Source organism: Ictalurus punctatus, chromosome 24 (genome assembly GCF_001660625.3).
Source record: "Ictalurus punctatus breed USDA103 chromosome 24, Coco_2.0, whole genome shotgun sequence".
Lineage (NCBI taxonomy): Eukaryota > Metazoa > Chordata > Actinopteri > Siluriformes > Ictaluridae > Ictalurus > Ictalurus punctatus.
Window position 1 is genome coordinate 19,072,843 of NC_030439.2, and position 12,344 is coordinate 19,085,186.

The 12,344-nt window shown below is 43.1% G+C and overlaps 1 protein-coding gene across 2 annotated transcripts in view; it reads right to left on the minus strand.

Moving 5' to 3' along the window:
• The window catches only part of LOC108257500 (potassium channel subfamily T member 2), an 88,627-nt gene that overhangs the window by 32,149 nt on the left and 44,134 nt on the right, over positions 1–12,344 (minus strand). For both annotated transcript variants that reach the window (XM_017455320.3, XM_017455319.3), the window contains exons 11-14: positions 8,848–9,012; positions 5,834–5,970; positions 2,462–2,525; positions 1,948–2,056 (exon numbers count right to left, since the gene is read on the minus strand). In XM_017455320.3, the coding sequence (XP_017310809.1) occupies positions 1,948–2,056; positions 2,462–2,525; positions 5,834–5,970; positions 8,848–9,012 (475 nt within the window). The remainder of the gene's footprint in view (positions 1–1,947; positions 2,057–2,461; positions 2,526–5,833; positions 5,971–8,847; positions 9,013–12,344) is intronic.

Genomic DNA, 12,344 nt, shown 5'->3' on the forward strand with positions numbered 1-12,344 from the left:
GTCCTTTAGCTCTAAACACGCTGGCGCTGGCAGCTCTGTGTGAAAGAGCGTGTTCAGAGCCGCGGGTTGCGCATCACTATCCAGTCCCACTCAGAGATTTAGAGACGGATGGTTACCCTCTACAGTGTTTCTGCTCCGTGCTTCAGAGTCCGAGAGTTCGGCGGAGACGGCCTGCTCGTCCACACGAGCGCGGGTTAAGAAGTGGTAGACGCTTAAAGAGCGTAATGTGATACGCTCTTTATTACTTGTGCACATTTATTGCACCAGTTTATTTACTTCCATCTGTGGTCTGACGCGTTATCTGCTGCCGAACTAAAACAGACTGAAAATAGCGATGTCCTGAAACTGTTTTTTTTTTGCTTTCAGACTAAAGACGACTCTGTTTGACTACTTTTTTTAAATTACTGGTCAACTAGTAAATATTAGCAGCTGTGCGACCTCTGCTATCTATTTTAAATAGATAGATAGATAGATAGAAGAACAGACGGACAAAGGGACAGAGAGACAAACGGACAGACGGACGGATGGATGGACGGACAGACAGACAGACGGACAGACTGTCAGACAGATAGATGGACAGACATAGATAGATAGATACTGTAGACAGACAGACAGATAGACAAACAGATAGACTCACAGACAGACAGGCATACTGTAGATAGACAGACAGACACAGATAGATACTGTAGACTGACAGGCACACAGACAGGCAGACAGGTAGATAGATAGATAGATAGACGGATATAAAGACAGACAGACAGACAGACAAATAGATAGACAGATAGATAGACAAATCTATAGACAGATATATATATATATATATATAGATAGATATAGATAAATAGATAGATAGATACAGATATATATATATAGATAGATAGATAGATACAGATATATATATATATATATATATATATATATATATATATATATATATATATAGATAGATAGATATAGAAAAATAGATAGATAGATAGACAGATAGATACCGCAGACAGACATGCACACAGACAGGCAGACAGGTAGATAGATAGATAGATAGATAAATAGACAGATAAATAGACAGATAGATAGATAGGTAGACAGATAGATAGATAGATAGATAGATAGATATATAGATAGATATATAGATAGAAAGATAGATAGCCAAATAGACAGACAGACAGATAAATAGATAGATAGACAGATAGATAGACAGACAGATAAATAGATAGATAGATAGATAGATAGATAGATAGATAGATAGATAGACAGGTAGGTAGACAGATAGATAGATAGATAGATAGATAAATAGATAGATAGATAGATAGACAGACAGACAGATAAATAGATAGATAGATAGATAGATAGATAGATAGATAGATAAGAGTTTATTGTAATACTTTAATTCATTAATAAATAATCTTTATTTTTTCTCCACACACTTTTATGTTCCTCCATGTGAGTGTGTCTCGGTTCTGACTCCACCCCTGTTCTCTCACTGGGTTACTACACTTAGATGTTCACTTTAATTAGTTCGAATAATTGAATCCTGTTGTTTTTCTTCTTCCTGGTGAAGTCTTGCCAATCGTACTGTGCATTTCTTGCTTCCGGTCAGGTGTTTTCCGGTTTTATGGCGAATGCGTGTGTTACTGTTTGTCAGTTAACCCTGAATGAAACTATGACTAACTGCATATTACAGTATAACTCAGTGTAAGAAGTGTACAGCCTACTGTAAAAAAAACATTCATGATTTATTTCATTCTAACTGATTGTTAAAGAAACTGAAACCAACGTTGCTTTAGTCGTGATGTACCAGGAGATTATATCAAAACTGGCTGCGTAACGAAACATCACTTCATGACTTTTAGATCAGTATTACAGACTGCACACACACACACACACACACACACACACACACACCTCTGACACCTGGCCGCCCGCTTTAATAGGATATCAGTCTCTGACCTGCAAATTTGACATGGAACTTGTTCTCTGGTTTGAGGATCTGGACGTAGAGAGGACAGTTCGGGGCGAAATCCTTCACCGCCCAGGCTCGGAGGATAGTCTGGTGATCCTGAGAGAGAGAGAGAGAGAGAGAGAGAGAGAGAGAGAGAGAGGGAGAGAGAGAGAATACGATTAACAGGAAAAGGAAGAAAAAAATGAAGAGGAAGAAAAAGAAGAGAAAGCTCAAATGGAAGAACGATGTTTTCTTTGGTCAATAATTATACTAAATAACAGGTTTTTTCCCTTTTTTCACGTTTTCGATTGAGTTTTTTTTGTTGTTTTTTTCATTTCCTCTCACATTCAGTTCTCTGGCACTAATGTCATTTTTAATTAGATGATTAGATGCAAAAAATGAAATACAAAATAAAGAGAAGAGTGTACTAATGATAGCTAACGGCTAGTCTCATGCTAACCATGGGAAGAAGGGATTAGAAGAGAGGGAGGACAGAGAGAGGGAGGACTTGGAGGAACATACAGCAGCGAGGCGGTCCACTTCAAACCGGTTGCTCAGGATAAAACAGGCCTCGGCATCATCCATCCTGCAGCCAATCAGAACACAGGGATGAGACAGAAACAGGAAGTGCAGGGTCAGATATATACACATTCTATAATGGTGGGAGACGGAGTGATGGAGACGGAGTGATGAAGACAGAGTGATAGAGACGGAGTGATGGAGCTGCATTTCCTTACACAATGTCCATCAAATAATCATCAGAAATCATTATTATCCTAAAATAAACCCACCCTCCCTAACCCCGCCCACCATCCTAAACACCCACCCACCCTAGCCCCGCCTACCATCATAAAAACCCACCCACCCTAACCCCACCTACCATCATAAACACCCACCTGCCCTAACCCCCCTACCATCATAAACACCCACCCGTCCTAACCCCGCCTACCATCATAAACACCCACCCGCCCTAGCCCCGCCTACCAGCATAAACACCCACCCACTGTAACCGCGCCTACCATCATAAAAACCCACCCACCCTAACCCCGCCTACCATCATAAACACCCACCCGTCCTAACCCCGCCTACCATCATAAACACCCACCCGCCCTAACCCCGCCTATTATCATAAACACCCCCCCTAACCCCGCCTACCATCATAAACACCCACCCTAACCCCGCCTATCATCATAAACACCCACCCTAACCCCGCCTACCATCCTAAACACCCGCCCTAACCCCGTCTACCATCATAAACACCCACCCTAACCCCGCCTACCATCATAAACACCCACCCTAACCCCGCCTACCATCATAAACATCCACCCACCCTAACCCCGCCTATTATCATAAACACCCCCCCAACCCCGTCTACCATCATAAACACCCACCCTAACCCCGCCTACCATCATAAACACCCACCCGCCCTAACCCCGCCTACCATCATAAACATCCACCCACCATAACTCCGCCTCTCATCATAGAGCAAGAGGGAGAGAAAGAGAAAGCAATAGAAACAGATTGAGAGACAGTGAAAGACAGGGAGAGAGAGAGAGAAAAAGTGAAAGACACAGACAGAGAGAGAGACAATCAATAAGAAATAAAAAGAAAAAAGAGAATGAAAGAAAGATAGTTAAAGAAACAGAAAGTTAAAGAAAGGGATAAGAAAAATGACAGATACAGTAGATATACAGAGAAAGGGAGTGAAAGACAGAGACAGAGAGGGAAGGAAAGAGAGACAGACACTGAAACCAGAGATAGATACAGAGAGAGAGAGAGAGAGAGAGAGAGAGAGAGAGTGAGAGATGGATAATCATTAAAACCTCTTCTTTCAGAACTCATAAAAATGTAATTAAGATAACAGCTACAAAACATTGAAGTGCTAAGTCCTAATATCAGCTCTGTTAATAATAAACGAACGTCAGCCGCCACCAGCATAATGCTAATGCTAACTGCTTAATGATAGCATCGTGAGCTTATTGCTCATCACTGGTAGCCGTGTCAGTATTCTCTGATCATTCTATGTAATAATCAGTGTGTCAGTGCTGCTGGTGGACTGATCAGGAGATCTCAAAGCCATGCACAGGTTCATTCTGAGGCTAATCTTTAGTGCCTGATACAAACAATCCTGCAGTCTTAATACACATTTTATTACCATACCTGCTGGAATTCACAGATTCTCAGAGCGGGAATATTTATATTTTTCTGTGCAATCTTCAGGTGTGAATTGGTGTGAACCTGCTGGAGTAAAGATGTTAAGACGGACTCGTGAGTGGAAGCCGGGTGCTGTCACGTGACCGGTACGGATGGAAACCTTCACAGACATGTTCCTCGGGAATATCTACAGACAGGTGACGAATAAAGTGTCTTTGTAATGTGTTTGGGCCATTTTACGGTTCTACCGCATTGACTTCGGTCCTCATGAACATCATGGTTAGTGGATATGCGATTTTTTTCCTCCTCATTTTCTCCATAATTTGTTCTTGGCTAATTCCCATCCACCAGCTACGGTAGCTCTCTCCTATTGTATGACATCTAACAACTGGGGAGGGTGAAGGCGATCACGTACCTCCTCTGAGACATGTTAAGCCAGCCTCATCATGCTGCACTCGGAGGAACGCACTATCAGCCCATTGGTCTAGAGGATTGATAGGCGGGAGAGAGAGAGTATGCCCCTCCCACCCAGAGAGCACGATCAATTTTGTTCTCGTCGACTCGTCGTGAGGATTTGAACAAAGCACGTTTTCAACCAAAATTTCCAACGCTATTTACTGAAAACTTCCATATATTCCAGGGATATTCAGTTAAAATTTGTAAAGGTCCAGCTGCATAAAAATCCTTGTTTACAAAAGAAAAAACTATTAAAGTCTGAGAAAACGTCGTTTTCTGAGCTAATGTCTCTAGCCCTGTAGATGTTTGATTAAGCTGCCTTCAGGGGCAATTTTCCATCATGCCACCAGGGGGCCCGTTCCCTTAAAATTCTTAAAAAACAAAATTCTTTTGCGAGGTGATGTTCGTTGGTAAACGAGACCTTTCAGCTGTACTCATGTTCGACGCACGTGAATCGAAGAGAGCTTTGGCTGAACGCACATTGTGATGATGTCACATGACGCGCCTTGGCCCGAATTTGCGGAAAAACTCCTCCGAATATTGCGGCGTTTCTTTGATTTTGTGTTAAACTCCCGGAGGGACTGATATCCTGTTCACTGGCTATATTAAGCATTTGCTTTCTCTTTCTCATTGCGAAGCCTTGCCTTGAGGATTCTCGCCTTTGCCTTATCCTGTTTGACTCTTGCCTTGCTGTTTCGACTGCTCATTGGAATAACCCTACGATCTTGGAAATCGTGTAGATGTTTGTGTTTTACCCTGACCTGTATAACACTGCCCCTGGACTGTGGACTGTTGTTGATAAAGCTCTCGCACATGGATCCTAACACTTCCTCTGAGGAAGTCATGCTTGTTAAAAACCATAGTGGATCCAGATCCAGCCCACAGTCTACCAGTGGACGACCCCTGTCTTTGATCTGAATGCAGATATCACTTTAATCGCTATTAAAACACAACCATTTGATCCATCTTTGTGACTGAAGCTGGTGCACGAGTAAAGATCCAAATACAAGGTCCACTGGACCTGCCCGGCATTTCTATACACATCATAGATCATGCTAGCATGTTAACTGCTTAATTGTATCATGCCATCCACCTGTCCAGAGGCATCTGCACTCTCGTGATGTTTCTCCACTGATCTGTGCAGGGTTTTCCCTTTAATTTGGTCCGTGAAATATTCGAACCAGGTGCATACAGTTGAATTAAACCCTGCATGGTCGGAAATCCCTCCTGATCCCACACAGAGTCCTGAGCTGAGCCGTGTTTTGCGGAACCTGAAGGTCTTACTTGGCCCTCATCAGATCCTGGTCTTTGAGTGCAGAGCCCTGCAGGTAGATGACCCTCTGAGCCCACAGCGGGATGTGCAGGACCCGCCGTACCTGGACGTCAATCTCTGCCGGACACAGGATCACCACGTAGTAGTCCTGCACACCACCCAAAGTGACAGAGTTAGAGGAGAATGATTCAACGACCTCCCAGGCTTCACCAACACAGAGTCTACGGACATTTCTGGGTTTAGTGGGTGCGTTCAGGCCAACTCAAACCAAAATGAGACCTGGATCAAGTTTCAGTACCACGGTCAATGAATATAGTTTTAATGAACACCGCCCCCATACTGAAGCATGGTGATGGTGGCATCATATTGAGCATTACCCTTGATTGCTTCTCTGACTCCTTACCCCGTCACTAGCGTTTGGTGGAGTCGCTGTTGTGCTATTTTGTTTCCCCACATTTTAATAACGGATTTAATGTTTGTTTTTATGTGTGTGTCTGTGTGTGGGATGTTCAAATTTTGGCCTATTTCAATGGTTTTTAACAACCAAACTTTGTCCCGGACTTGTTTTGATAGCTCCTTGGTCTTTATCATGCTCTTCGTTTTGGTACGCTCTCTAAGAAACTTTGGATTCCTCTAAGAACAGGTGAATTTACTGCTTATTGAGATCATGTGACACTTTAATTGCGCACATTCAACAAATCATACAACTTCTATTGGCGGCTGCTAGAACTGATTTAGCCCTTTCACAGCAATGGGTGTTTTGTATAGATTTATTATGACATATAATGCCATCATTTATTTATTTATTTATTTATTATTTATTATGACATTTAACAACGTGTACAACGCCTTACGAATGCATTATACTGTGTTAGAAATGTATCCATAGGTCATTATACTGTACACATGGCCTTCCTAACAAGTGTTCCGCAAACGTCCGTCTCCCACATGACCTGGACTGTCGGATCGCATTATATCAGAGGAAAAACCCATCTCGGAATAGCAATCGGAATTCAGGCTGCATTGCTATGACAACAATCCGCTCGGTTCTCTCTGTTCATTTGCACTTCAGAGGATGTCACACACACACACACACGCGCGCACGCACACACATACACACACACTCTCACACACATTACTTGACACCCCACAAGGTGTTGCAGCAATAACAATAAAAACACAGACGCAACACGTGTTTGCATGACCGTGTGCACGTATAGCAAGCTCTCAGCTTCGTGTGCTGTTATAGAGACGTGTGTGTGTGTGTGTGTGTGTGTGAGAGAGAGTGAAAGAGGAAGAGAGAGAGAGAGAGAGAGAGAGAGCGTGTGAGGAGTCTCTCTGACCGTAACGTGTTCAGAATAAACCCGATTCACTGATTTACAGTACTGTGCAAAAGTTTAGCCACCCCCGCCCCCTTATCCTTTTTTTTTACTACAAACTTTGCTCTAGGATTTTTTTTTTTATTTCTCGACTTCTACATTATCGAGTCGGTACGGAAAGCATGTTCGATTCCCGAAACGTCAGTTTCCCAGCACGAAATGAAAATGTTGCAGAAAAACGTTCGTACGTCAGTAAAGAAAGCAGGATATTAAGTGGTAAGAGAGACTTTTCAGACAAAAACAACCACAATGAGGGCTGCTGGGTTTCGCTGCGAAAATAAGACGCGAGTGCGACAGTCAAAGTCTCCAGAAGAACCGCGTCTGGTTCTGCAAGACGCTCAGTAACACTCACAGCTCTCTTCCTTACAAACCTGCACACGTTCTACCCGAGACGTCTTTTTTTTTTTTTAAAGCAGAAGGTCGTCACACCAAATACTGCCTTCGTTTCATTTATTACTGTTTACTGCTCTGTAGTTTTGTTTTTTTTAAAAAGTGGAGAAACATTTAATTTCATTATTTATTTTTGAAGGCATCTTTGCTCTACAGCATTTCTCTGCACGACTTTTGCACAGTACTGTACATTAATGCTGCTGTAATCCTTGTGTCAGAGGCTGCCCGGAGCTCCAGCTGAGGATTACACCTCTCTGATCCCTAATGAGCCTTTAGGACAAGCATGCAACACACACACACACACACACACACACACACACACACACACACTTTTGTGCATTCACACATACATACTGTACATGCACATGCAAAAACACATTTTTTTTTTTTTTTGGGGCAAAATATTTTTGGATCTAATTAAAAAAAAATGTGTTTGTTTGTTTGTTTGTTTGTTTATGCACTGGCTCACTTGCCTATTTGTCAAAACGCAATATACGCATCAGTATCAACAGGATCAAAAACATCTATTTGGTTCTAAACGGTATCTTCAGACCTAAAATGAATAACGAATGAATAATAATCAATACGGTCTGAATAAAAAAAAAGAAAAGAAAAGAAAAGAAAACGCTCGGTTTATATACAGAGTACTCAACGATGTCAGCAAACCGGTTTCTGCGAGAGATAAGCGAAAACGTTCAATTCGCCGACTAGGTTTATGTTTATAATGCTGAACTCGACTTAGCTCGAAAGTTGGACATCGGAACGACGTTATCTTTCGAGCTTGGCGCAAAAATACAGACGCCTCCACGCTCGTCTTTGCTTAGCGACGAGCTAGCTAGCTAACTGCGACGAGGAGGTATGTTTAGCTCCGCAAAGCACTGAACGCTGCATAGTCAACGATATATATTTAATATTTAATAAACGAACGTGTGTGTATGCTGATTGATCTGAAGCGGATATTTTGTTTATAAATACAGTAGGACTCATTCAACTGTAAGAAGAAGTGCTGCTGTGTTTACTGTTCGAGCGGCCATGTTGATTTAAATTCACACGCCGTACTCTGGTTTTTTTTTTTTTCCTGGTTGGAGGTCAGAAATCCGTAGTCACAAGTTCTTGAAAGCCGAACGCGGCACTTGTTCGCGCTTTACGCGTTACAAGCTATTTTCACGATATCTCTTATACGACCTTCTCTGCTTTGATGCTCACATTTAATCGGTCTGCCTGCTGAAAGTATAAACGTGTGCTTACAAACACACCTGTAGTCTGGGGTGAGCGAAGAACTCGTTGAGGAAATCCATGAGGAGATCTATCTTCAGACAGCTGACACAGAGCACGACGTGTTTCTCGGTCTGAGCTCTGTAGCGGCTGTAGTTCCCCCCAGACTTCTGTCTCTCCATCCACAGGAAAGCCAGCTGCTCAAACTGGGGAGAGAGAGTCATCAGATATCATCGGATCAGACAGACGACAGAGGAACCCGAGTCAAACGGCGGTCAGACAGGTCAAACTGCGCATCGTTGGCATATCAACATAGACGAGCTTCTCGAAGGCCGTATTTTTTTTTCTAAATAACATAATGATGTGAGCTCCAAGCAGAGCACATGATTGCTTGGTCAGCTTCTCCTTCAAACCGTGGGCATGTTCTCTCGATCAAATATCGCCAGGAATTGAAAACCACGATCGAACAGCCGACCTCCCAAACACACGTCACGGACTCACGAGCTCGTTTCAGTACCTTCGTGAACGCGATTATCAGCAAACGTGGCAACCTCGTACACGCAAAACCCCAAACGACTTGCATCGTTAAAACGTCCAGAAGACCAAACCGTGCTCCTTTAAACCGCTGTTTAAATAATGACGTAACGTTTGAACCGAATATAGACCCTAGAGACTACAACACGACGTGAGCAGGGACGAAATCCAACCGTACTCAGTGCAGCCTCGTTAAAAAGGCCGGAACCCTTTCCAGACGGAGCGGGGGAAAAAAAAAAAAAACGAACATCGCCGTGCCAAATTGCAGACGGAATCAAAACGGACAGCGTGACACCAAACCGACCTCGCGCAAATCCACCAGATTAGAATGGGCCGGGGAAACTAAAGGTCACGGGAAACGACACGGCAGCGCTCTGAGGAAATGGCGGCTATATAATATACCTTTTGATATTTCTCAGGGTGCGTTCGGTTGTGTGTGTGTGTGTGTGCACGCGTGTGCATTTGAAACACGACGCCGAGCGGCTGCTAAAGAAGGAAGAGATTCTCATGCGGATATCAAGCGTGACCCGCAGACTTCAATAATCATCCGTCTGTAACGTCACACTGGAGAAATAACGAATGAATCCTCCTGAAAATCGCTCGGATTCACTCCCGCGCTTCTTCGGCTTGTCCATTACCACTTCCCCGCTCGATACTGCCAGCTTTCTAATAACGTTCGGTCGGCTGGCCGGCTGAAAACCGACACGAACACCGCTTAATCTTCATAAAGCATTCACGCAGGTGGGGACTTATCTTACCGCTCGCTTTATGAGCTAATAACGGTAAACACGTCCTTGGTGGCCGGTCACGGATACGAAGAGAAGAAATGCCTTTAACGTGGCTTGTCTTTGCGTGTGTAACGACCGAGCGGTATCCGTATTTATATTCAGTCCTGCTTTATGTTACAGACCTGTAGCTGCTCTATAGCAGTTTCCTTTAATGATACAAAGTACGTCTCAGACGTGTCTGCGCGAGAAAACTCCGGTACCCTCTCCTACACACACTTGACTTGTATAATCTTAACGGGACACCCAGTAAATCAACATCACACACTCTGTACGCAATGCGCACAGCTTTCCTTAACCTTAAACGACCTTCAGCTATTTCTAATAAACCTAAGACATTTGTGAAAGCTAACATCAGAAGGTAATTTGATGGTCAAACCCTTGGCTGTTGAAAGAACATTTCAAAACGGGTGGCTTTAAATGACAAAATGACAGACCCGGGGGTTTCCATCGTCATTAGCGCTAATGGTTTTCCTTTTTAATCAGCTCAAATGACCAGGCTGCTTTCTTTTTCTTTTTTCTTTTTTTTCCCTCCTGTCAATGATTACTATATTTCAAAGCTTCTCCCTCTCACGCTCACTGATCAATATAAACATTTGCAGCAGGGAGTTTTTTAAAAAAAATTTTTTAAATGATCGACATCACGTCAGCTACGTTATCGATTCGCCGTTGCGGGTCGTGCTTTATAGATGACTGTTTTACAGTATCATTTATTACTGTTGCATTAGATCTGTTTTCTCCAAAGCCCATAAACGCAGAAGTGGTTTTATTACTCATCTTTCCCTGTGCGTGTTTTGTTCATTTATTTTTTTCCCCCCCTACTCTAAAACCCCTGTCTTTCCAGAATAATGGAGTTTTTTTTTATATAAAGAGCCATATAAAAGGTTATAAAAGCTGAGACACTCATCTATTTAATAGCAGGGCCGGATATCAATCGAGCAAAGTGGGCATGAATGATGGAGTTGTGGGAGCGTGTTGTGGGATTCTCTGAGAAGATATGACACGTTATTAACAGGGCAAGCAGGTGCTGCTTGGTGTTACGACTCCCAGAAGACGGAGACTGAACGGCATTTAGGGCATTAACGTGGAGGCGGGTGTTATGTCTAAGTGGTGACGGGAAACGGCGTATTCCCAGTTCTGTAACGTGTAGCATGAAATCATCAAAACGATTCAGGACGGTCGAAATCGTAGACGTGCTGTACTGACCGGGTCCAAAAGAGGGCGCCAGAATCACCCTTTTTTTTATCATGTGATAAAATGATCGCGACAACGAGTGCTGACGTTTTACAGGTTTATATATAAAATGTTGTTAATTAAAATGATTCTGAATTATTAGGGGGGGGGAAAATGAGATACAGAAACGATTTAACGGCAAGGCCAGGTATCAATCGAGCAGCGTTTGTGTGAACGGTGGAGGAGTGAGACGATCTGGAACACTGCTAACAGGGCCGGTAGGTGCTGCTTGGTGCTATGACTCCCAGAACAGAGACATTCACACGGATAGTTTAGGCCATGAATGCGGAGGCGAGTTTTATGCACTGCAGGATTAATGCCTGGGTTTTTTTTTTTTTTTTTTTTGGGGGGGGGGGCGCGGGGGGGGAGTAACAGGACAGGACGTGTCCTTGTTCTGAAATGTGATACAGGGAAGAGAACTCATAGACGTACAAATCTCACACTCATTATTATATGATAAAATCCTGCAGGGGTTTTACAGTGTGCGCTACTAGAGGGGTAACGATCCGACCATTAGGAACGACGCATCAGTTTAAAAAGCAACAATCGATTATTATAGATTATAACGGATGTACAACTGGCGTATGAAAACATTCATATTTTTAAAGTCATAAAATAACAGGCTAGCAAAGTTCATCACGTATCGATCGGAGGATGCTGGTTCAAATAGTATCGTATCGTATCGTACGGAAGGAAGGAAGGAAGGAAGCCTGAGGTTTACATCCTGATTCACTCATCCTGATCCCTTCACTTATCTTGAATGCAGGGTTAACACACACACACACACACACACACACACACACACACACACACACACACACACACACACACACATATATATACATTTTAAAAAGCCAATAGGTCAGCGACAGACAACAATACACACTCGATATGCACAACACACACACACACACACACGCAGGCACGCACACCGGTGGGGCTCTGTGAAGACATGTGGTGTAAATGTCAGCCGGGTTTTTGTTGAT